This window comes from Trichomycterus rosablanca, chromosome 5 (genome assembly GCF_030014385.1).
Source record: "Trichomycterus rosablanca isolate fTriRos1 chromosome 5, fTriRos1.hap1, whole genome shotgun sequence".
In the NCBI taxonomy this organism is placed as follows: domain Eukaryota; kingdom Metazoa; phylum Chordata; class Actinopteri; order Siluriformes; family Trichomycteridae; genus Trichomycterus; species Trichomycterus rosablanca.
The window spans coordinates 24999359-25022564 of NC_085992.1; the positions used below are offsets into that span (position 1 = coordinate 24999359).

At 43.7% G+C, this 23206-nt stretch overlaps 1 protein-coding gene across 1 annotated transcript in view; it reads right to left on the reverse strand.

Moving 5' to 3' along the window:
• plekhh2 (pleckstrin homology domain containing, family H (with MyTH4 domain) member 2) overlaps positions 1–23206 on the reverse strand; it is a 52405-nt gene that overhangs the window by 10509 nt on the left and 18690 nt on the right. The window contains exons 8-20 of the mRNA XM_062995004.1: positions 21649–22346; positions 18541–18616; positions 16801–16895; positions 16550–16718; positions 16330–16466; positions 16122–16235; positions 15938–16024; positions 13501–13659; positions 11659–11739; positions 11391–11546; positions 3058–3166; positions 2650–2762; positions 2364–2543 (exon numbers count right to left, since the gene is read on the reverse strand). Of these exons, the coding sequence (XP_062851074.1) occupies positions 2364–2543; positions 2650–2762; positions 3058–3166; positions 11391–11546; positions 11659–11739; positions 13501–13659; positions 15938–16024; positions 16122–16235; positions 16330–16466; positions 16550–16718; positions 16801–16895; positions 18541–18616; positions 21649–22346 (2174 nt within the window). The remainder of the gene's footprint in view (positions 1–2363; positions 2544–2649; positions 2763–3057; positions 3167–11390; positions 11547–11658; positions 11740–13500; positions 13660–15937; positions 16025–16121; positions 16236–16329; positions 16467–16549; positions 16719–16800; positions 16896–18540; positions 18617–21648; positions 22347–23206) is intronic.

The window sequence follows — 23206 nt, forward strand, 5'->3', positions numbered from 1 at the left end:
TTGGGTACAATTCTCTCATACTGGCCACTGGATATTCAACATGGCACCTCATGGCAAAGAACTCTCTGAGGATGTGAGAAATAGAATTGTTGCTCTCCACAAAGATGACCTGGGCTATAAGAAGATTGCTAACACCCTGAAACTGAGCTACAGCATGGTGGCCAAGGTCATACAGCGGTTTTCCAGGACAGGTTCCACTCGGAACAGGCTTCGCCAGGGTCGACCAAAGAAGTTGAGTCCACGTGTTCGGCGTCATATCCAGAGGTTGGCTTTAAAAAATAGACACATGAGTGCTGCCAGCATTGCTGCAGAGGTTGAAGACGTGGGAGGTCAGCCTGTCAGTGCTCAGACCATACGCCGCACACTGCATCAACTCGGTCTGCATGGTCGTCATCCCAGAAGGAAGCTGACGCACAAGAAAGCCAGCAAACAGTTTGCTGAAGACAAGCAGTCCAAGAACATGGATTACTGGAATGCCCTGTGGTCTGACGAGACCAAGATAAACTTGTTTGGCTCAGATGGTGTCCAGCATGTGTGGCGGCGCCCTGGTGAGAAGTACCAAGACAACTGTATCTTGCCTACAGTCAAGCATGGTGGTGGTAGCATCATGGTCTTGGGCTGCATGAGTGTTGCTGGCACTGGGGAGCTGCAGTTCATTGAGGGAAACATGAATTCCAACATGTACTGTGACATTCTGAAACAGAGCATGATCCCCTCCCTTCGAACTGGGCCTCATGGCAGTTTTCCAACAGGATAACGACCCCAAACACAACCTCCAAGATGACAACTGCCTTGCTGAGGAAGCTGAAGGTAAAGGTGATGGACTAAACCCAATTGAGCACCTGTGGCGCATCCTCAAGTGGAAGGTGGAGGAGTTCAAGGTGTCTAACATCCACCAGCTCCGTGATGTCATCATGGAGGAGTGGAAGAGGATTCCAGTAGCAACCTGTGCAGCTCTGGTGAATTCCATGCCCAGGAGGGTTAAGGCAGTGCTGGATAATAATGGTGGTCACAATATATATATATATATACAGTATATATATACAGACACTCTTTAGATCTCTTTAGACCTGCAGTGCATTGGTGCTAATAAGTGTATGAGTCTCTGGGACCTGTAGGTCCTTTTATATCTACTACTATTAGTTGTCCTGCACACCACTTTGCTGGCAGAAAAAGGGTGTTGCATACCGATTCGGTACACACAGACACAAGGAAAACGAGCCAAAATTATTTACTTTAACTTAAAGCAAGGACTGATCTCGGCTGTGTCGGCTAATTATATGTAATCAGGCTAATAATTATTTGTATTTATCCTAATGAACTGTTTTTTAACAAGATTAAAGGCACAGTGGGTCTGGATCATATTATGGAAACAGTAAGTGCAGCATGGGAATACACAAGGGACAAGGCATCAGCCTATTACATACTCACCCATTCACTTAATAAGTCTTACCACGGTGCAATTAATTGTAGCCTGGCATGTTTTTATTGGGTGGGAGATATGCAGAAAATAGACACATACTTATTTAAATTTTTTTTTAAAACCACTCGATCTTACCTTGGTCATGGTAGGGAAAACTACATGCTGAGCCATCATGGAATGCCACATAAAAGCAACTTTTAAAGCAAAGTCAATTATATTGTATGTATTTCCAAAAGTAGTTAAGATGTTGGTACGGCCATTTAGGCTAGACTTGATGGCCCTCTTCATACAAGGTCAAGACTCAACACTGACACCCCTCCAAAACACTATTTATCAAAAAAAAAAAGCTTTAGGCAATTGATGTTTTGGTGTTACAGCTAATATATTAAATACACTAACTTTTAAACATGTAATATTTTTTTTAATTGGAACCCCTCAATAATAATTTTAAGCTTTGAAAACCCGTGTGCATTCCCATGTTGAACCCAGTGTTTCCATAATATGGTCCAGACCCACTGTTACTTTGTTTACTTAATCATCGATAGAAAGTGCATTAGCAGGAATACAATCAGGCCGATTATATACAATTAGCCAACACAGCATTAGGGAAATCTGAGATCAGTCCTTGCTTTCAGTTACAGTAAATAATTTGGTCTTGTTTTCTCTGTGACGGTGTGTACCGAATCGGTATGCAACACTCTTTTTCAGTCAGCAAAGTGGTGTGCAGGACAACTACAGGTCCCAGGGACTCACACACTCATTAGCACCAATGCACTGTAGGTAAATTCAACACTATGTAAGCTGGATCTGAATTCAGCTCAACGCTGAGTCATTGTTTTACATGGACGCTGCCAGTAAGGAGCCATTAAAAGTGGGTAATGCACATGCAAACATGCATTTCCAAAGGTGCAGAACACTTGTTTAAATGAGTCTAGCTTACCTGGATTGGACCTAACTGGCCATAAGGTTGCCTCTTGCATGTCTGTTTAATTAGCTGGCAGTAGATCTCACTCTGTAGCTCACTGTGAGTGAGACATACTTGGAGTGCACATTGTGCCAGTGTCACATGGTAGTCTATGGCTGGAATGTCAATGGCTGCATTAATAAAGAGCTGGCACATCTGAAAGACAGATACAGAGAAAACAGTTTACTTTCCTTTAGGTGAAATCTATAAGTAATAAGTAAAATCTGTAAGTAAAACATGGCATAACAGGCAGTGATCTGACCTTAAAAAGTTTAATGGCTTCAGTCTGTAAGGCCTGAGAGGGTAGAGTGGTGAGAGAGGTGGTCAGGGCTTCCTTGCTGAAGCACAGCATAGAATGTCTCCATAGTTGGGAGCCTGAGAAAAAAATGAAGAAATTGAGCAAAACGCATCTGCCTGAATGTTTTCTTTATATAGTCATTGTACTGATAACTGGTCCACTGCACCTTTTTAAATATATATTTTACTAGCCAACTGAGCTTTAAATTGGGCAGTTTGGTTTCTACTAGATATGCTATTGGCCTCTTTTCCTAATTTGGCTCATTCCTCAAAATGGTAGGAATTAAAACTAATTCAATAGAAATTCTACTTATTCAATCAGAAGCACTGAAATTTGAATTTTCACAGTCATATGTAACTTAAAAAATGGTACCTGGGTCTCCATCCACTCTTTTCAAATTGCCAACCAGTTTCTCAAACTCAGTTCCGACTTTTCCCATGTTGGAGCCTGAAGCCACAGACAAGTGATATATCCAAGCTGCCTATAAAATAGTGATTTGAAAGGAAATACTTAATGTTTAGCACATTTTTATACAAAAAGACAAATGCATGTACAACCCCAGATCATAAAAAGTTGGGACTGTATGGAATACAAATAAAAAGAGCAATTGTTCTTACAATTGACTTTGACTTTTAGTTTATTGCAGACAGTATGAACCCAAGATAAATTTTCTCTGGTCAACTTGATTTTATTTGTAAATATACCTCCATTCCTGCACTTCCGGCCTGTAGCACATTTTTAAAAAGTTGGGACGGGGGCAATTTAGCTCTATTAATGAGAAAAAAAAAATAATAATAATTACGTGATTTCAAATTATAATGATGTGATTGTAATCATGATTTGGCACAAAAGCAGTATCTATGAAAGGCTGAGTGTTTGAGGAGCATAAATGGGCAGATAAACTTCAGTTTGTCAACAGTTGTGTGAGACAGTGATTGAAATGCTTAAAAACAATGTTCGTTAAAGAAAGATTGGAAGGGGTTTGCATATTTCTACTAGGGTTGGGCGGTATGACGGTATTACGGTATACCGCGGTATTTAAAAATGATGACGGTATTCAAAAATGGTGACGGTATTTTTTAAATGTGAAGCACCAAATTTCTGCTTCAGGTTTACCTTGAAAACTGAGACTTTAGGACATGCGCGCATCCACAGTAAGGGAGGGGTGGGAGGGGTAGGCGGTTGGAGCTCGCTGAGTGTAAGGTGATAACACAGAGAGACGAGTGAAGAGCCACACTGGCTAGCGTTAGCTGTGAGCTAACAAGCAGAAACTGAATAACGGCTCGTCTTTTAATTTTTCAAAATCAACATTTTTTATCAGTTCAACCGGAAATTAACACAAACGTGTGCATGCGCGGACATGTACTTATTTACTAAATATATCTTCAGTGTAAATCGAGCACAAGTGTTGAGAAAAAGGAGCAAACAGTAACAATAACGTTACGCCCATATAACGAGGTCTGTGGTAGCTGGTGAACGTGCCCCGGGTTCCCAGCGAAACAGACGTTACAGAGCTCAGCAAACAAAGGCCTCTTATACCAGGCCTCCCAATTAGTGCTGATCACCCGCAGCTGTGGGGCTGACTATTTAAGCCAGCTCTACACAGCAGTGGGTGTCGCACCTTTGTTTGTTTTGTGGTCTCTTGTGGCAGCTCGTCCACACTGTTTTTAGTCATAGGTGGTAGCCCTGGTGGCGCTAGGCCATTCGGGTAAGTAAAACCGCAAGGTTTGAGGTAGTGAGGGTTTTCTTTCTGCCTCTTAGAAATAGTGTGGTGCGACGCCGCGCAGTCCTCGAACTGCTGTTTGTTTCAGCGCTAGCATTAGCTTAGCGGTCTCACTCAGTGCTCTATTAGCGCTGGTTATATCCTAGGCATCAGTGCCTTTAGTTAATCAGAACATTGGATTCTCCAACCGCTGGGTGGCGACTCCGGAAAGCAATCGGTAGTCACGCCAACATCCCCGGTTCGAATCCACACTCTCTACAGCTGCCCAGCTTTCGTGTAGTTGCTGGGTAGACTCCTTATCGCTGTCTCTTTAAACGCTAACTTTAGCTTTAGCGGCTTTCACTCAGCGCTGTTTTAGCGTTGGTAGTAATTCCGGCATCAGTGCCTTTAGTTAATCGGAACATTGGATTCTCCAACCGCTGGGTGGCAACTCCGGAAAGCAATCGGTAGTCACGCCAACATCCCCGGTTCGAATCCACACTCTACAGTTGCTTAACCTTTCTCATTTGTTTCTCTCTTGTTTCAGATCGGTGTTCTTCAGCTTCCGTCGGAGTTTCCGATTGGTTTTTGTTTTGTTTTATGTTAGCTGTTTACCTTTTCTGTTGTCCTTATTAAATAAATAAAATATCTTTCCATATAATTTTACTTCTGCATTTGTGTCCCTTTCTTCCCACGTGACAGAAAGGTGCGACCATACCATGGACGCAGCAGAAGTTCCACCCCTTGCGGACGTTCTACGTCATCAAGGGGTAGCGTTAGGCAGGCACGAGGTGGCCCTAAACGAGTTGGCGCAGCGGGTAGCTGCGCTCACCCTGCAGCCGCCAATTCTTAGGTCCGGTCCTGAACCCCCAGCCCACTCTCCTACCCACTCCGGAGGGTGTGGAAACCGCGACACCCCTATTTCGCCTCCCGAAAGGTATTCGGGAGAGGCTAAGAGGTGCCGTGGCTTCCTCCTCCAGTGTGCCCTTGCGTTCGAGCTGCAACCCTCTCGCTACCCCACGGAGCGATCGAAGGTTGCATACATAATATCCCTTTTGACTGGCCGAGCTTTAGAATGGGCTACCGCCCTCTGGGAGCAAAATGCTCCGGAATGCTCTTCGGAAAGCTCCTTTAAGGAAGCTATAAAGGAGACCTTTTTTCACCCTTCGGGTGGCCGTGAGGTAGGCCCTCGTCTACTCGAGCTTACCCAAGGTGCTCGGTCAGTAGCCGATTATGTAATCGAGTTTCGAACGCTCGCGGCTGAGTGCGGTTGGGACGAGGGGGCCCTTACTGCCATATTCCATCGTGGTTTGTCTGGTAAAGTGAAGGACGAGCTGGCCACCAGGGACCCTCCTACCACTCTTAAGGACTTCTATGTCCTGGCCACCGCCATAGACACCCGCCTTCGCCAGCGAGCCCGGGAACGGGGCACCTGTTCCCCGTTCACCCGCTCGCAGGTCTCTCCCAATTCTCCTCCGCCTGTCCTGGATCCTGAACCCATGCAGTTGGGGTCAGCTCGCGCTGGTGCCCCAACGGCTTCGGGCCCGCCTGCCCGACCCCGGCAGCCATTAAACTAGTAGGCCGCTCTCGAGCCAGGGACTCGGGAGTGAGCCGAACTACCATCCCTGTCCAAGGACTATTTCTGCAGGCCCGGTTGCTTTGGGGCCTGGGAGACACAGACCTTCGGGTCTGTGTGGATTCAGGCGCGGTGGAGAGTTTCATAGACATCAACCTGGTACACAGGCTGGGGATTGAGGTCCAACCGCTAACAACTCCAGTGTCGGTCCATGCTGTGGATGGCCGACCTGTAGCGGGCAGCCCGATAACCCACCAGACGCGACCTCTCACGTTGCGCCTGGAAAACCACGAGGAACGGATCACCTTTCTTGTGACTCACGTTCCTCACCTCCAGGTGGTTTTGGGGTATTCGTGGCTGCAAAGACACAACCCCCAGATCGACTGGGCCACCGGATCGATCTTTATCTGGGGAACGCAGTGTCGGGACTCGTGCTTACTGCAAGGCGGCGCGAGCCCCGAGCCGTCCGAACCCAAGATGGCGATTCCGGATTTGGCAGCTGTTCCTCCTGTGTACCATGATTTACGGGAGGTTTTTAGCAAGTCCCGGGCGCAGGACTTGCCCCCCCACAGACCGTTCGATTGCGCCATCAACCTTTTGCCCGGCACTACTCCTCCTAGGGGGCGCCTTTTTTCGCTCTCCGGTCCAGAAAAGGTTGCTATGGAGGAGTATGTGCGTGAGGCGCTCAAACAGGGGTTCATCCGTCCTTCCTCCTCCCCAGCTGGGGCAGGGTTCTTTTTTGTGAACAAGAAGGACGGCACCCTGCGCCCCTGTATCGATTATCGCGGTCTGAATGCCGTTACGATCAAGGATCGGTACCCGCTGCCGCTGATGGCCACGGCTTTCGAAGCCCTTCAGCGAGCATCGGTTTTTTCAAAGCTCGATCTTCGCAGCGCGTACAATTTGATCCGGATCAGGCAGGGGGATGAGTGGAAGACTGCGTTCATTACGCCCACTGGCCACTATGAGTACTCGGTGATGCCATTTGGGTTAATGAATGCCCCCGCAGTCTTCCAGAGATTTATCAATGAGGTCTTGCGGGAGACTCTTGGTAAATTCGTCTATGTTTACTTAGACGATATTCTTATCTTTAGTCAGTCCATCGACGAGCATATAGGGCATGTCCGACGAGTTCTCCAGCTCTTGCTCGACAACCATCTGTTTGTCAAGCTGGAGAAGTCAGTCTTTCACTCCCCCACGGTCTCGTTTCTGGGGTTTGTAGTGTCCGAGGGCACCCTGCGCATGGACTCGGCTAAAGTATCTGCTGTGGAGAAGTGGCCAACTCCAAGTTCTTTACGCCAACTGCAAAGGTTTTTGGGCTTTGCAAACTTTTTTCGGCGTTTCATTAAGAACTTTAGCTCAGTCGCCGCTCCGTTAACGGACCTCACAGGCAAAGGTCCGTTCCAATGGACGGTGCAGGCCCAGCAAGCTTTCGACAAGCTAAAAACACTCTTGACAACTGCTCCCGTCTTGCAGTTGCCCGACCCAGAGGAACCCTTCGTTGTCGAAGTGGATGCATCCGAGGTCGGGGCTGGGGCAGTTTTGTCCCAAAGAGTGGGGCCGGGGAAGAAGCTACATCCATGTGCCTTCTTCTCGCACCGCCTGACTCCAGCCGAGCGGAACTACCCGGTTGGAGACAGGGAACTCTTGGCCATTAAGTTGGCGTTAGAGGAGTGGCGACACTGGCTCGAGGGGGCCAAACATCCTTTTCTTGTCTGGACGGATCACAAAAATCTGTCATTCATCCAGCAAGTCAAGAGGATGAACTCCCGTCAGGCCCGGTGGTCCTTATTTTTTGGAAGGTTCAATTTTACACTGTCTTATAGACCGGGGTCCAAAAACGTCAAACCGGACGCTCTGTCTAGACAGTGGGAACCGACCAGGCCGGAGACCGGACCTGATCCCGTGATCCCCTCGACCCAGATAGCGGCCCCAGTCACATGGGGCATATCGAAGGTCATTCGGGATGCCCAACGGGCTGAACCCGACCCCGGTGGGGGACCTCCTGACAGACTGTACGTACCTTCATCCGTACGGCGTCAGGTCTTCGAGTGGGCTCATGCTTCCCCATTTGCGGCGCACCCAGGCGTGACTAAGTCCCTGGTCTTGCTGCGCCGAAGATTTTGGTGGCCGGGGATGGAGAATGAGGTACGTGACTTTGTCCGTGCCTGCTCTGTGTGTGCTCTTAACAAGAGTCCCAGAGAGCACCCCAGGGGCCTTCTTCATCCGTTGCTAATACCGGCTAGACCGTGGTCCCACATTGCCCTGGACTTTGTGACAGGCTTGCCTAAGTCCAGAGGGTTCACGGCGGTATTGGTAATTGTCGACCGGTTTACCAAATCTTGCCTCTTTATCCCACTGCCCAAGCTACCATCCGCCATGGGCACTGCGCAGATCATTCTGAATCATGTGGTGAGAGCACATGGGGTCCCCTCAGACATTGTGTCAGATCGGGGCCCACAGTTTGTGAGCCAGTGCTGGCGGGCCTTTTGCCAACTTATTGGCGCGAAGGCCAGCTTATCCTCCGGTTACCACCCGGAGTCGAATGGGCAGTCGGAGAGGCTTATCCAGGATCTGAGCAAGATGCTCAGGTGCCTGACGGCAGGGAATCCGACCACGTGGTCGGATAAGCTGATGTGGGCAGAGTTTGCTCACAACACCCTGCATCATTCGGCGATCGGCATGTCACCGTTTGAAGCTCAGTTCGGGTACCCTCCTCCGCTCTTTCCTGAGCAGGAGCAGCAGGTAGCGGTCCCGTCTGTACAGCTTCATGTCCGCCGCTGCCGCGCCGCCTGGCGCAAAGCTAGGCAGGCACTTGTGGCCACCCAGCGCTCTGTGAAGCGCAAAGCTGACCGCAGGCGGCAGCCGGCTCTTACCTTCCGGCCAGGCCAACGAGTACTTGTTTCAACAAGGGATCTCCCCGTTCGAGGTGTTCCACATAAGTTGGCACCCAAGTACATTGGCCCGTTCAAGGTGGTAAAGCGGATTAACCCGGTGACGTATAGGTTGGAGCTTCCTCCCCGCATGAAAGTGCATCCAACCTTCCATGTCTCCCATCTCCGACCATTTATGTGCGGGGGAGTTTTACCCCCTCCCCAACCTCCCGCCCCTCGTATCATCCAGGGTGCCCCTGCCTTCACGGTTCGCCGGTTACTTGACAGCAGGAAGGTTCAGGGTAGTACCCAATACTTGGTGGATTGGGAAGGTTACGGCCCTGAGGAACGTTCATGGGTACCGGCTCGTCAGATCCTGGACCCTGAACTGATCCGCGAGTTCCGACGGAACCGAGCTGCGGGTCTTGGGACCTCAGGAGCTGTCCCTAGAGGAGGGGGTTCTATAACGAGGTCTGTGGTAGCTGGTGAACGTGCCCCGGGTTCCCAGCGAAACAGACGTTACAGAGCTCAGCAAACAAAGGCCTCTTATACCAGGCCTCCCAATTAGTGCTGATCACCCGCAGCTGTGGGGCTGACTATTTAAGCCAGCTCTACACAGCAGTGGGTGTCGCACCTTTGTTTGTTTTGTGGTCTCTTGTGGCAGCTCGTCCACACTGTTTTTAGTCATAGGTGGTAGCCCTGGTGGCGCTAGGCCATTCGGGTAAGTAAAACCGCAAGGTTTGAGGTAGTGAGGGTTTTCTTTCTGCCTCTTAGAAATAGTGTGGTGCGACGCCGCGCAGTCCTCGAACTGCTGTTTGTTTCAGCGCTAGCATTAGCTTAGCGGTCTCACTCAGTGCTCTATTAGCGCTGGTTATATCCTAGGCATCAGTGCCTTTAGTTAATCAGAACATTGGATTCTCCAACCGCTGGGTGGCGACTCCGGAAAGCAATCGGTAGTCACGCCAACATCCCCGGTTCGAATCCACACTCTCTACAGCTGCCCAGCTTTCGTGTAGTTGCTGGGTAGACTCCTTATCGCTGTCTCTTTAAACGCTAACTTTAGCTTTAGCGGCTTTCACTCAGCGCTGTTTTAGCGTTGGTAGTAATTCCGGCATCAGTGCCTTTAGTTAATCGGAACATTGGATTCTCCAACCGCTGGGTGGCAACTCCGGAAAGCAATCGGTAGTCACGCCAACATCCCCGGTTCGAATCCACACTCTACAGTTGCTTAACCTTTCTCATTTGTTTCTCTCTTGTTTCAGATCGGTGTTCTTCAGCTTCCGTCGGAGTTTCCGATTGGTTTTTGTTTTGTTTTATGTTAGCTGTTTACCTTTTCTGTTGTCCTTATTAAATAAATAAAATATCTTTCCATATAATTTTACTTCTGCATTTGTGTCCCTTTCTTCCCACGTGACAGCCCAATCCGCTGTTCTGACTCTTGTCTGCCATAGATTTTCCTGCCTATGTAAGAACCATTTTTTCCTAATTATTTTATTATTAAGAAAAAAGAATGTCTCACCTGTCGTGTAATGTGAATTATAAAATATATAGTCTGGCCCTTTAAGAATGTTAAGTGCACTGTAGGGCGTAGGGAGCGAGTGTGTAGGGAAGAGATCGGATTTGTACCGTTTCCGTGTTCGTGTTTTGCACTGAGCTTGTGTGACATGTAAAGTAGCGTTCTCGTTAACAACTCAAATGTTTGGACTTTGAATTATTTTAACATTATTTTACATCACAGTTATCGCAACATGAACATTTACATTCATATTTTTTTGTTACGGTATAGAACTTAATTCTGGATTACAGGCATAACTAATCGTACACGTTCATACACTTTTAAGAAATATCTGTAACTATAAACTAAGCAGTTAACTTTTGAAATATATTGAAGTGTTTAGCCTGCTATTATTCTGTTTTGTGTGGGCAGAGAGAGATTACAATGCCAAAATGTTATGTGTTGATGTTTGTGTTAAAGTGTAATTGATACACATGCATTTGGCCCCCAGATGGCACTGACTCAGAAGAACTGTCAATCACTAATAGCTGATATAACCACATGGGCCTGGAATTTCTTCAGTACCAAGTTACAATCACAAATGCTCCCTAAATCTTTAATGTGCAAAAAAGAAGCCTTATGTTAACCATGTCCAGAAGCAGCGTCAAGTTCTCTGGGCTCTAAGGCATCTATGATGGACAAGCACACTGTGGAAATGTATACTGTGGTTAGAAGAATCAGTATTCCAGATCTGTTTTTAGGAGAATTTGATGCTGTGTGCACCAAACCAAAGACAAAACTGTCATTACAGTATAAAAGAAAAGGTAAAACTAAAAAAGCTATGCAACTTAAACTAAGCCTTTTGGTTACCCAATATCAGTACCAGTCAGTAAATGTTTGTACCTGATATATTCCTGATTATGGTGTGAGATGGTTTAAGTAACAGAAAGATCAGTATTAACTATTTGCTAGTATAGTAATAGTTCATATTCTATAACAAACAGTATAATTGTGCTCTAATACCTATAACAGAGAGCATGAGTTTATTCCTTCTGTTACCTTCTTGTGCTGGGAGTCTACCTGCAGGTGAGTAGAGCTCTGGTTTAGGGCCTGGATAATGATGGTGTCAGCAGACTGTTCACTCTTAATGTCCATATTTATGGACGTCTGTTCTTCCACCTGAGCCCCTTTCAGCCTGATTTGTCCCAGTGGGAACTGAGTGGAGAAAGTATGAGATGAATGATTACACACATCCATACACCTTCATATTAGGTGTAAACTTGTAAACGCATAAACTTGTGTTATAATAACTAAACTGAGATTATACCTTGTCCTCCTGACATTTGAAGATGTAGAGCGTCTTCCAAATAAGCACACACCACACATGCTTTGAGTAGTCATGATTTACCTAAGAGAGGTAGACAGGTTGTTACATTATTATATGGTAACACTATATGACTTTTAATTGTATATTTGAACATGCTTAAATTTATGCTACATATTAACATTTCGATAAGTTGTACTGTAAAGCCAAAACTGTGTGGAACTCTGACCATTAGCTTTTTAGACATCCAATTCCTCAACCATGACAATGCACATGTAGTTGGCACATTAGAAATTAGGTGAGTCCACCACTAATACAAACCCCATTTTCAGAAAAGTTTTGTAAAATGCAGTAAAAAGAATAATCTGTGATTTGTTAATAATAAAAGTAGAATTGATGTGTAATAAAGTTTCAGGTTGTGTTTCTTGATGCAGCGGGAAACTGTGTTAAGTGTCAACAGTTTTCTGAAGTACTCCTGAGCCCATGTAGCTATATTTATCATATTAGTTATTAGTGTATATATATACAGTATATATATATATATATATATTTATATATATATAAATTATTTGCATTCTTGCATTAACTGATTGACAATTCTCTCATGAAGTTTGGTGCAAGGTGGTGATCCATGGCCCATCACTGCTTGCAAAGACTGGGCCTTTAGTGGATCCTCCTCCTTATACCCATTCATGATTCCCTTACCAATTAACTTGCTTATTGTTTAAAATGGAAAAATTTACATATTATATAAACTTTTTATTCATGTTTTCTCTCTGTATTAACTCCTTTTAAGTGTGTTGTTGGAATTAAATTTTCCATTTGTCTCGATTGATTAGCTGAACCTCAATTTAATGGACCTCCATTTAAAGGATTTGGGATTTAACAGACAAAATCTGGAAAACCAAATGCCTGGTCTTATTGTTTAAAATTCCCACGAGAAGCATATTAAGACCAGTAGTTCAGTAATTGTCCACTAGTCAGCACACATCTCTGTTTACATGAGCAATAGGCTTTATTTTGAAGGGAGGCTCGCTTTTTGTTCTCGCCTTTTTCTCTGTGTTTTATGCTTAATTAAAAAAAAAAAAAATGTATGCTTAATTAAAGTTCTAATGCTTAGTTATGCACCAGTGATGCTCCAGTAGCCACCAGAAGTACGTAATAGAGTCCCCACTGTATGATCACATCTCCTCCTACATTACATATTCACTTATTTTACTGTTTATGTGCATGTAATATGTGCATGTTTAGCACTTTTGTGGACCTTGTTCTGTGTTTTCTTATATTTTCGCACCTCCTGGAAAAAACCTTGCAGTTTCGGACCAGTGCTCCCCCCTTTAAGTCTGTTAAATCAAGGTTCTACTGTACAAGGTTCTACTGTACAAGGTTCTACTATTTACAGAATACAATGAAGCTGATCAGTAAAAACATTAGTAATTTTTTCTTTTTACTTTTGTCAGTTTAATAAAAATTTAAAAGAATCAACAAATCACAAAGTCTTCTTTTTATGCATTTTACTATTACTACAAACATTCCAACTTTTCTTAAAATGAGGTTTGTACTTTGGCCAGCTATGGTCTTGGTGGTCTCCACTCTAATGGATGAGTGCTAATAGAGTGTGCAGGTACACTGTCAATAACGGTACAGCAAGAAAATTTACTTTGCTTTGGACATTTCACCTGATAAAAAGCCAATAAATTTGACTACTGGCAACTGAGTGTATATAATAAGCTTGTGTAAGCCAACACCATTAAACTTTACCTTGTTAGTGTTTAATTTCAACGTGAAACTAATTGGGTACATGGGTAGATAAAGTAGCATGGTAAATTGCAACGAATACAGAACCTTGGTCATATATCCACTCATGACTGGCTGGACATCAGGCTGGGTAAAGAGAGGGCTAGCTGCTTTAATCTTCAGCACACACTGTAGGACACTCAGCCATTCCTCAAGCAGGTTAGGAGAGTCTGCTTTTAGATTGTACATGTGCTTTCTTGTGACCACCTGTGGAGTAGATATATACATACAAAGCACTAGAGGTGAATTTAGACCAAATAATAATTTCATGCATATAAGACTGATGGTAATCCATAAGATTACATCGAAATTTAAGGGCTTTTTAACTTATTTTCTATTAAACACATCTGTAGTCTATTACTGATTACATGAAAGGTGACAGCAATTTCAACACTATTCCCTGTACTTATCAAAGCAACTTTTTGTTCACATTTATTTAGAAAACGTTACGTACACACATTAAAAATAGTTATAGAGCTTGCATTTTAATATTCTCTGGGACACAATGTGAGGATTTTGAAGCAATATAAGAAAAACTAATTGAGCAGTGAGCTATCCTGTGAATAATTAAAGTCCTACATCAACTAAATTTAATCAGGGCGGTCAGGTGGCACAGCGGTAAAACACACTAGCACACCAGAGCTGACATCTTGAGCTCATCGGTTCAAATCTCATCTCTGTTACCAGCAGGCTGGGCACCTAGATGATCAACAATTGGCTTGTTAGTCAGGGAGGGTGCTGAAATTCCTCATAACTGATGCAATTACGACCTCTGCTGGCTGATTGATGACGCCTGCACAGAGACAATGGATAATGTGATCAGGGTGTGTCTCTCGGTACACAAAGCTGATCCACATATGAACTCGCCTCATGTGGGTGAAAAGATGCAGTCGGCTGCTGTGAACATGGTGTATTAGTCACGGCTCTCCTCAATCAGGAGTGAAGGTCCACATCAGTAGAAAGAAAGCGAACTCAGTTAATTGAATATGACTATATCGGGAAGAAAATTGGGGGGAATGCAAAAAAAAAAGCTAAAGGTAATCAACAGGTAATCAGGATGGGCTATACAGCTTTAGGAAATCAGCAAGCTATGCAAGAAGTTAATGGTTCAAACATTATTCGTAGTAAACATAATTTAACTGAAAGCCAGAGTAAACTAATAAGATGAAGACAATACTATCAGACTATAGCTATAGACTATATGGACTATAGGATATAGCTACAGTCAACTAGCTAATTACGGCAAAAGTTCTATATATCAATGTACAGTTGTATATCCTCATTTAATGTTACGTGGGGGGAGAAAACAGGACCTAGGACGCAGAGATTAAATAAAAAGTGTTTTATTAATAAAAAGTAAACAAATAATAACCAGGGATATAACATTAAACATAGGAAAAACTAACCGAGTCGCGAACCCCATCGCAGCATGCGAGGCCGTCGCAACCGGTGCTGCAGGGATGGAGCTTCTCCATGGAGGAAACGAGAGAGAACCCCAAACTCGCCTCAGCGCAGCTCGGGGATTAGATGGGTCTGGCACCAGCCGCGTTTCACAATGCAACTGGTGCCAGAGCCAATCTATAGGAAACAGGAGAAAAGCCCGAACTCGCCTCAGCATAGTCCGGGGAAATCGGTGGCTCTGGCACCAGCCGCACCTTGCTGTCACCGGGCAGACGCACACCTATAGGAAACAGGAGAAAAGCCCGAACTCGCCTCAGCGTAGCCCGGAGAAACTGGTGGCTCTGGCACCAGCCGCACCTTGCTGTCACCGGGCAGAAGCACACCTATTTAACACAAGAAAGCCCCCGAAATCGCCGTAGCGCAGTTCGGGGGAACAGAAGGCTTTGTAGTCAGCCGCAGCTTGAAAGAAGCCAGTCTGTTTAGCGCAAAGAACACGCCGAACTCACCGTCGCGATGTTCGGGGAAACGGGTGGCTATATCGTCAGCCGCAGCTGGAAAGAAGCCAACCCGTTTAGTGCAAGGAACTCGCCGTCGCGACGTTCGGGAACGCACCGAACACGCCGTTGCGACGTTCGGGGAATCAGATGGCCCTGTCACCGATCGCGCCTCAGCACGACCGGGACTGAGCACACCTGTTTAGCACAAGGGACACACCGAAATCGCCGTCGCGAAGTTCGGGAAACCCGTTGGCTAAATCGCCAGCCACACCTTGCTGTGGCTGGGATTAAAAAACAAAAACGCCGACTTTAACTAAAAGAAACCAAACCAAACCAAACGAAACAGGGGCTAAAGACATGACAACCTGTCGCTGCATGGTGCCTGCTTAAATAAGCAGGCGCGGCTGCAGGTTGTCAGCCTTAATTAGGAGGCCTCTTATTTAAGGCCTTTGCTCCAGAAGATCTGTAATTCCTGCGATGCCGGGAACCAAGGTAGGTTAACCCCAACGCCGCAGAAAACCTTACATATAAGTGTATTGATGGAAGATCCCTTAGACAAACACAAGCACACACACACACACAAATACCTGAAGTGTTTGTTTGCCATCCCCGCGTGCAATAGTGCTGGAAGCATTGAGCTCTATCTGGCCTTGAGGTTTATGAATAACATCACTCTACAAAAAAGCAAAATAATAAATTTCTGTGTTTACTGGCCATCAAAATAATTATCAGTATAATATGCACTAGCAGTTTTTAACTTAATGAACTAACAGGTGACTTGTAGTACATCAATTCCCCATCCTTTAGGACAAACCAGTGTCTTTTCCAGGTCTTTTTCCAGGTCTTCACCATCTTAAGCAGGTATCCAGACTTCTCCATTGGTTCCTGAGTCAAGACCACATTAAAAATAATTTATTACACATGAGTAAATGGGTATGACCGTATAGAGCATGACTGTTTGTGACTGTGCACATCATACATTTTTGCCACTATCACTGCTAGAACAGCAGGTCTTTGGCAGTTTGTTCTCAGGCTCAGAGCACTCGTTATCGGTAGAGTAGGCATCAGGAGGGATGGCGTAGTCACTTTCAGATGCCATCGAGGAGAGAGACACAGCTAAGCCAAAAAAGAGGTTAAATATATAGTATGACGTGTATTTGCATAAATTTGTCTAAGGTTGTGTGAATATGTGCATGTACCTCTAAAGAGGGAAGGGGGGCTCTCTTTGCCTTTAGCAGAGTTGGAACTGTTGGTGCACAAAATGCTTTCCTCCTCACCAGAGGTTAAATCAAACTCCTCTAAACCGTCCTCCTCCTCAGAGCTGGACGACTCTTCTGAATACTGAGTGCTGCTCAGCAGTGTCACCCTCTACAAGAGGATAAACATTAAAGCACTATTCGCTAACAAACGACTGATTAACAATACATACCTGTACAAAACTAATACCAACCCCTTTGGATGTGGTGTAGACTGGGATGGTCATGTTCCTGTAGATGAGAGATGTGTAGAGCATGAAGGCAGGATTTGATGATGGATGGGAGGAGTCTATATATAAGGTAAAAGCATGTGATAAGTATTTCTAGAGAAACTGAATCCTAGTGGAAACATTAGCAATATTGCACTACTACTATTTAAATACACTACTACTATTGACTAATAAAGTACTTTATATGTAACCAACTAACTGATTAATAAAATAATACACTACAATTTGTAAAATAAATGTACAAAGTGGTTTTCTAAGGCCTTAACTTAACAGAAGTTATGAATGCAATCAAATCAAAAGCCATAGGTTTTATTAAAAAACAATGAAATATGCAAATGGAAACTCCAGGCTGCATAGCTCTGTGATTCCTTGATGCATGCATTCTCACTTCATCTGTGTATCATAGGTTTTGTATATTAAATAACAAAAATAAAAGTAGGTAATTACTTTACCTCAGCAGTTTACATACACTGTAGCCACATTCATTTAAACATTCTTGACATTTAATTCTAGTACACGTTTCCTCTATTAGGTCAGTTAGGATCATTACTATGTTAAGAATGTGAAATAACGCTCAGAATAACACTAGAGACAATGATTCATTTCAGCTTGTATTTCTGTCATCACATTACCAGTGGCTTAGACATTTAAATAAATGTGATTAGTATTTTGTAGCATTGCTTTTAAATAGTTTAATGTTTCTGGCCAAACGATTCGTGTAGCCTTTCAAAGCATCTCACAATAAGTTGCTAGAATTTTGGCCCATTTCTCCAGACAGAACTAATATAGCTAAGTCAGGTTTGAGGCCTGTTTTTGATTAGTTGGCTCATTTCTTTTGATTTTCCGATGATGTCAAAAATAAAATACAGCCAGATGTACACCTCCAATTAATGCAAATTATATAAATTAGTCCAGCTTCTAAAGTCATAATATTGTTTTCTGGAATTTTCCAAACTATTTAAAAGCACAGCCAACTTGGTGTAGGTAAACTTCTGATCCAGTGGAATTTTCACATAGTGAATTACTAGTGAAATGATCTGTTTGTAAACATATAACACCCACATTTTTGTGTACATGGATATCCTTGCTAAAATGATAGTTTGTTGACATGTAATCTATGGAGGGAATAAATATGAGTTGTAATGATTTTAACCTTTGTGTATAAAAAAGGTACGACTTTTGCCACTATGGCAACCATTTTGTCTTTAATACATCGTCATGCTTCAATATTTTGCATATAGGACAATGATAGGTTTAAACTGTTGAGCCTATCACAGTCTAACAGTTTTGTATCACATCTCTTATAGTGAAACCAACCTCATGTTTTGGTTGTGGTTTACCACCATCAGTGGTTTGTTTTCCTAATTGTGAAGAACAATTTTTGTGTATATTTAAATTGTTTCCCATAGTTTTTTTGTTGCATACATCTTCTTTATGCTTTAATGCATGAAATGTATGTGTAGTTTTCTGTTCTGTTTCTGTTGTATGTAATTTTGGTTTTACCACTATTTAGTTTTTTGCATTTCCTAGACTGCCTCATCTATTTATCTGAATTACTAACAATGGATTTTACGTCTGATAACATCTGCCTCTGTTTATGTACTACGGCAACATATTTAGTCCAAATACTAAACAGAACAAACCACCACACAAAATGTATAACAGAAAATCAAATTTTTGATTGCAGGTATACTTCAAACCTACCTTTGTTGGCTACATCTAAACATGTAGTTTCAGAAAGTTGAATTCCAGATTTGGCCACTGCATATATTCTGCTCTCCTAAAAACATCAGCAATAATCACAAAAAAACAGCATTAAATAAACAAATCAACTTTGTAGTCACCATTATTATTTATATATTTATTAATTTACATTATTTGTTTATCTACACAGTCACAGTGTTGGTTTAGAACCTGTTCCAGATATACTAGAAATACTTGGTGGAAGGCAGGTATATACAGTGTATCACAAAAGTGAGTACACCCCTCACATTTCTGCAGATATTTAAGTATATCTTTTCATGGGACAACACTGACAAAATGACACTTTGACACAATGAAAAGTAGTCTGTGTGCAGCTTATATAACAGTGTAAATTTATTCTTCCCTCAAAATAACTCAATATACAGCCATTAATGTCTAAACCACCGGCAACAAAAGTGAGTACACCCCTAAGAGACTACACCCCTAAATGTCCAAATTGAGCACTGCTTGTCATTTTCCCTCCAAAATGTCATGTGATTTGTTAGTGTTACTAGGTCTCAGGTGTGCATAGGGAGCAGGTGTGTTCAATTTAGTAGTACAGCTCTCACACTCTCTCATACTGGTCACTGAAAGTTCCAACATGGCACCTCATGGCAAAGAACTCTCTGAGGATCTTAAAAGACGAATTGTTGCGCTACATGAAGATGGCCAAGTCTACAAGAAGATTGCCAACACCCTGAAACTGAGCTGCAGCACAGTGGCCAAGATCATCCAGCGTTTTCAAAGAGCAGGGTCCACTCAGAACAGACCTCGCGTTGGTCGTCCAAAGAAGCTGAGTGCACGTGCTCAGCGTCACATCCAACTGCTGTCTTTGAAAGATAGGCGCAGGAGTGCTGTCAGCATTGCTGCAGAGATTGAAAAGGCGGGGGGTCAGCCTGTCAGTGCTCAGACCATACGCCGCACACTACATCAAATTGGTCTGCATGGCTGTCACCCCAGAAGGAAGCCTCTTCTGAAGTCTCTACACAAGAAAGCCCGCAAACAGTTTGCTGAAGACATGTCAACAAAGGACATGGATTACTGGAACCATGTCCTATGGTCTGATGAGACCAAGATTAATTTGTTTGGTTCAGATGGTCTCAAGCATGTGTGGCGGCAATCAGGTGAGGAGTACAAAGATAAGTGTGTCATGCCTACAGTCAAGCATGGTGGTGGGAATGCCATGGTCTGGGGCTGCATGAGTGCAGCAGGTGTTGGGGAGTTACATTTCATTGAGGGACACATGAACTCCAATATGTACTGTGAAATACTGAAGCAGAGCATGATCCCCTCCCTCCGGAAACTGGGTCGCAGGGCAGTGTTCCAGCATGATAATGACCCCAAACACACCTCTAAGACGGCCACTGCTTTATTGAAGAGGCTGAGGGTAAAGGTGATGGACTGGCCAAGCATGTCTCCAGACCTAAACCCAATAGAACATCTTTGGGGCATCCTCAAGCGGAAGGTGGAGGAGCGCAAAGTCTCGAATATCCGCCAGCTCTGTGATGTCATCATGGAGGAGTGGAAAAGCACTCCAGTGGCAACCTGTGAAGCTCTGGTAAACTCCATGCCCAGGAGAGTTAAAGCAGTTCTGGGAAATAATGGTGGCCACACAAAATATTGACACTTCAGGAACTTTCACTAAGGGGTGTACTCACTTTTGTTGCCGGTGGTTTAGACATTAATGGCTGTATATTGAGTTATTTTGAGGGAAGAATAAATTTACACTGTTATATAAGCTGCACACAGACTACTTTTCATTGTGTCAAAGTGTCATTTTGTCAGTGTTGTCCCATGAAAAGATATACTTAAATATCTGCAGAAATGTGAGGGGTGTACTCACTTTTGTGATACACTGTATCCTGGACAGAACAACAGTCTGTTGTAGAGTATTATACTGACTCACTTTTGAGCAGCCAATCTACCAACAGACATAAGCAGGGATCAATAAGTGTGTGCAACACTAACACTTTGTGCTGCACCACTGTACTACTTATAAATCTGTTAATTTGCATTAACATAATTTTTATTAATATGGTAAAATGTCATTATAAAGCTCATTTTTGTAAAATCCAATATTTACATTTTCAGCATTTAGCAGACGCTCCTGTCCAGAGCAACTAAAAATAGTGCTTCCACAGTAAACATTTCTTTACTCTAAATAAAGTAGACAACAGTCCAAGAACACAAATCTGCTGAAACCCTGTTGGAACCATTTTTTAGGAAATAAAAAATGAATAAGAGCGTTAGTAAGTACGTGTTAGTTCTCAGCTTAAGTGGTTAGTAAAGAGGTGGGGTTTTAATCGTCTTTTGAAGAAGTTGAGAGACTCAGATGTTCGGACAGACAGGGGAAGTTTGTTCCACCACTTGGGTGCAAGTACAGAAAAGAGCCTTGATGCTTGTCTTCCTCGAGTTCTGGGTGGAGGATCAACGCAAATGAGACTAATAGCTTGGAGGTTGCATGGTACAAAGCGGGGTGTGATGAGTTCCCTAAGGTAACTTGGGGCTGGTCCATTTTTGGCTTTGTAGGTGAGCATCATTGTTTTAAACTGAATGCGAGCAGCTGCAGAAAGCCAGTTAAGAGAACACAGCAGTGGGGTGATGTGGCAGTGGCCAGTGTTTTTTGTTTATTAGGATTTTAACACAGGATTTAAGATAGTTACGGGTTACACAAGATTCATCAGTTCAAGTTCAGTGTCAAACATCTTCACTGGCAATTTTGTATCTCTAATTCACCTTACTTGTGTGTCTTTGGACTGTGGGAAGAAACCCACACAGACAGGGGGAGAACATGCAAAATACACACAGAAAAAACCTGGACTGCTCCACCTGGGACTCAGGACCTTCTTGCTGTGACAAGAAGTGCTACGCATGAGCCACCGGGCCACCCACATCATACTTCAATTGAGCTCTAGACACATCTCAAAGATAAATAAAGCAAACAAGATGCACCTGACCACAATATGCAGTGAACCGGCAGGTTTGAATACTAAATTTAATAAATAATATTTTATTAATATTTTTATCAATTCATAATTTTATGAATAATTGAATAACCATGACACTTACCCAGGAGGGACATCTGTGCAATGGTGGTGTGGGTGGCTTGTTCCCAGACATCAAGGCAAATGAATCAGGGTTCTTGGGCTCTTCTGCTGGGGTTTCAGGTATACCTTTAGAGGGCATCATATCCTCCATAGTCTCCATCTCCTGCTTTAGATCGGTGTCTTGAGACTCTAATGCGTGTAGCACGCTAATAGCATTGCGTGCTCTGTTGTGGACTGCGTCACTGACTGCTGGAGGCTGGCTCAGATGTTTTTTTGCTACGGCCACACTATCATTAAAGGGGTCAGGTGTACGCAGACGTGGCTGCTTGGGAGAGGCAGGTGTGTCGTTGGTATCCTGAGACGGTATGTGGCGTTTTGGGTTTAGGATGGAGCTCGTCATATTGGCATCGCTGGAGGAGGATGGAAAATTGAGGCGTTTTGAGCAAAAACTCTTATTAAGCTCATCTGAGGAGACATCCTCAACATCCACCTTGCACTTAAAACCTTCTTCCTCTTTTGCAGCATCTGATCCTAGGGTTTCAGTGAATTCTGAGGTGGTAAGGCTGACTTCGATTAGTTCTGCTTCACCCTCAGCACTGGACAAGACTGAGGAGATGCTGGAAGATAGAATATCTCCTGCAATCTCACCCTCCTGTTCCTCCTTAGACTTTAGTCTTAAACTCACAGCCTCAAATTCTGGATTGTGTTTCGTACCACCATCTGTGAACAAACCAATATTTCCAGTTGTGTTTTCATAGAAACAGTTTAAAGTACTCTGAGTTGCACTTATGCACAGCAAAAACATAATTTAGATTATACTGAAGGACATTACAATTGTACGGGTCATAGTCCTTAAAGGGCAATCATTATAAAGGAGCCCAAAACATTGTTACACACGTAGTCCAGCTCCTCCAGGATGGCACATGTGTAGAGTGCAGGCAGTTCCAGGATGATAAAGGCATTGGTGCCATTGACTGGCCCCTTACATTCCCCAGACCTGAATCCAATTGAGAATCTCTGGGAAGTTATGTATCAGTGCATCTGACACCGCCAAGCCCAACCACAGACTATACAGGAGCTCATTGACACCCTGATCCAGGTCTGGGAGTAGATCCCCCAGGACACAATCTGCCACATCGTCATTGGCATGCTCAGATGTTTTAGGCCAACTGGATCAGCCTGTGATTAAATTTTTTTATTTTGATTTTCGATGTGATTGTGAATTTAGGCCTCAGTGGTCGATAATTTTAGTTTTCTATTACTGGTGTTATGTCATTTCGTTCTCAACAAATTACACAATTTCAATATTAGTAAAGATTTTCAACTTGAATCGTTCATATACTGTAGATCTGATATGTAATTTAAATGTTCCCTCAATTTTTTTGAGCAGTATATTGTACCAGCTTATTAAAAATTGCTTGTACAGTATATGTATCAATACTAGGGCTGGCACCGATCCGATACTCTGTATCGGTATTGGTCCGATATTGGCCCAAATCAGTGGAACGGATATCGGAAGGAAAAAAACGTGTAATCCGATCTGATACTGTTGCTTAATGTAAATAACACTTAATGTAAAT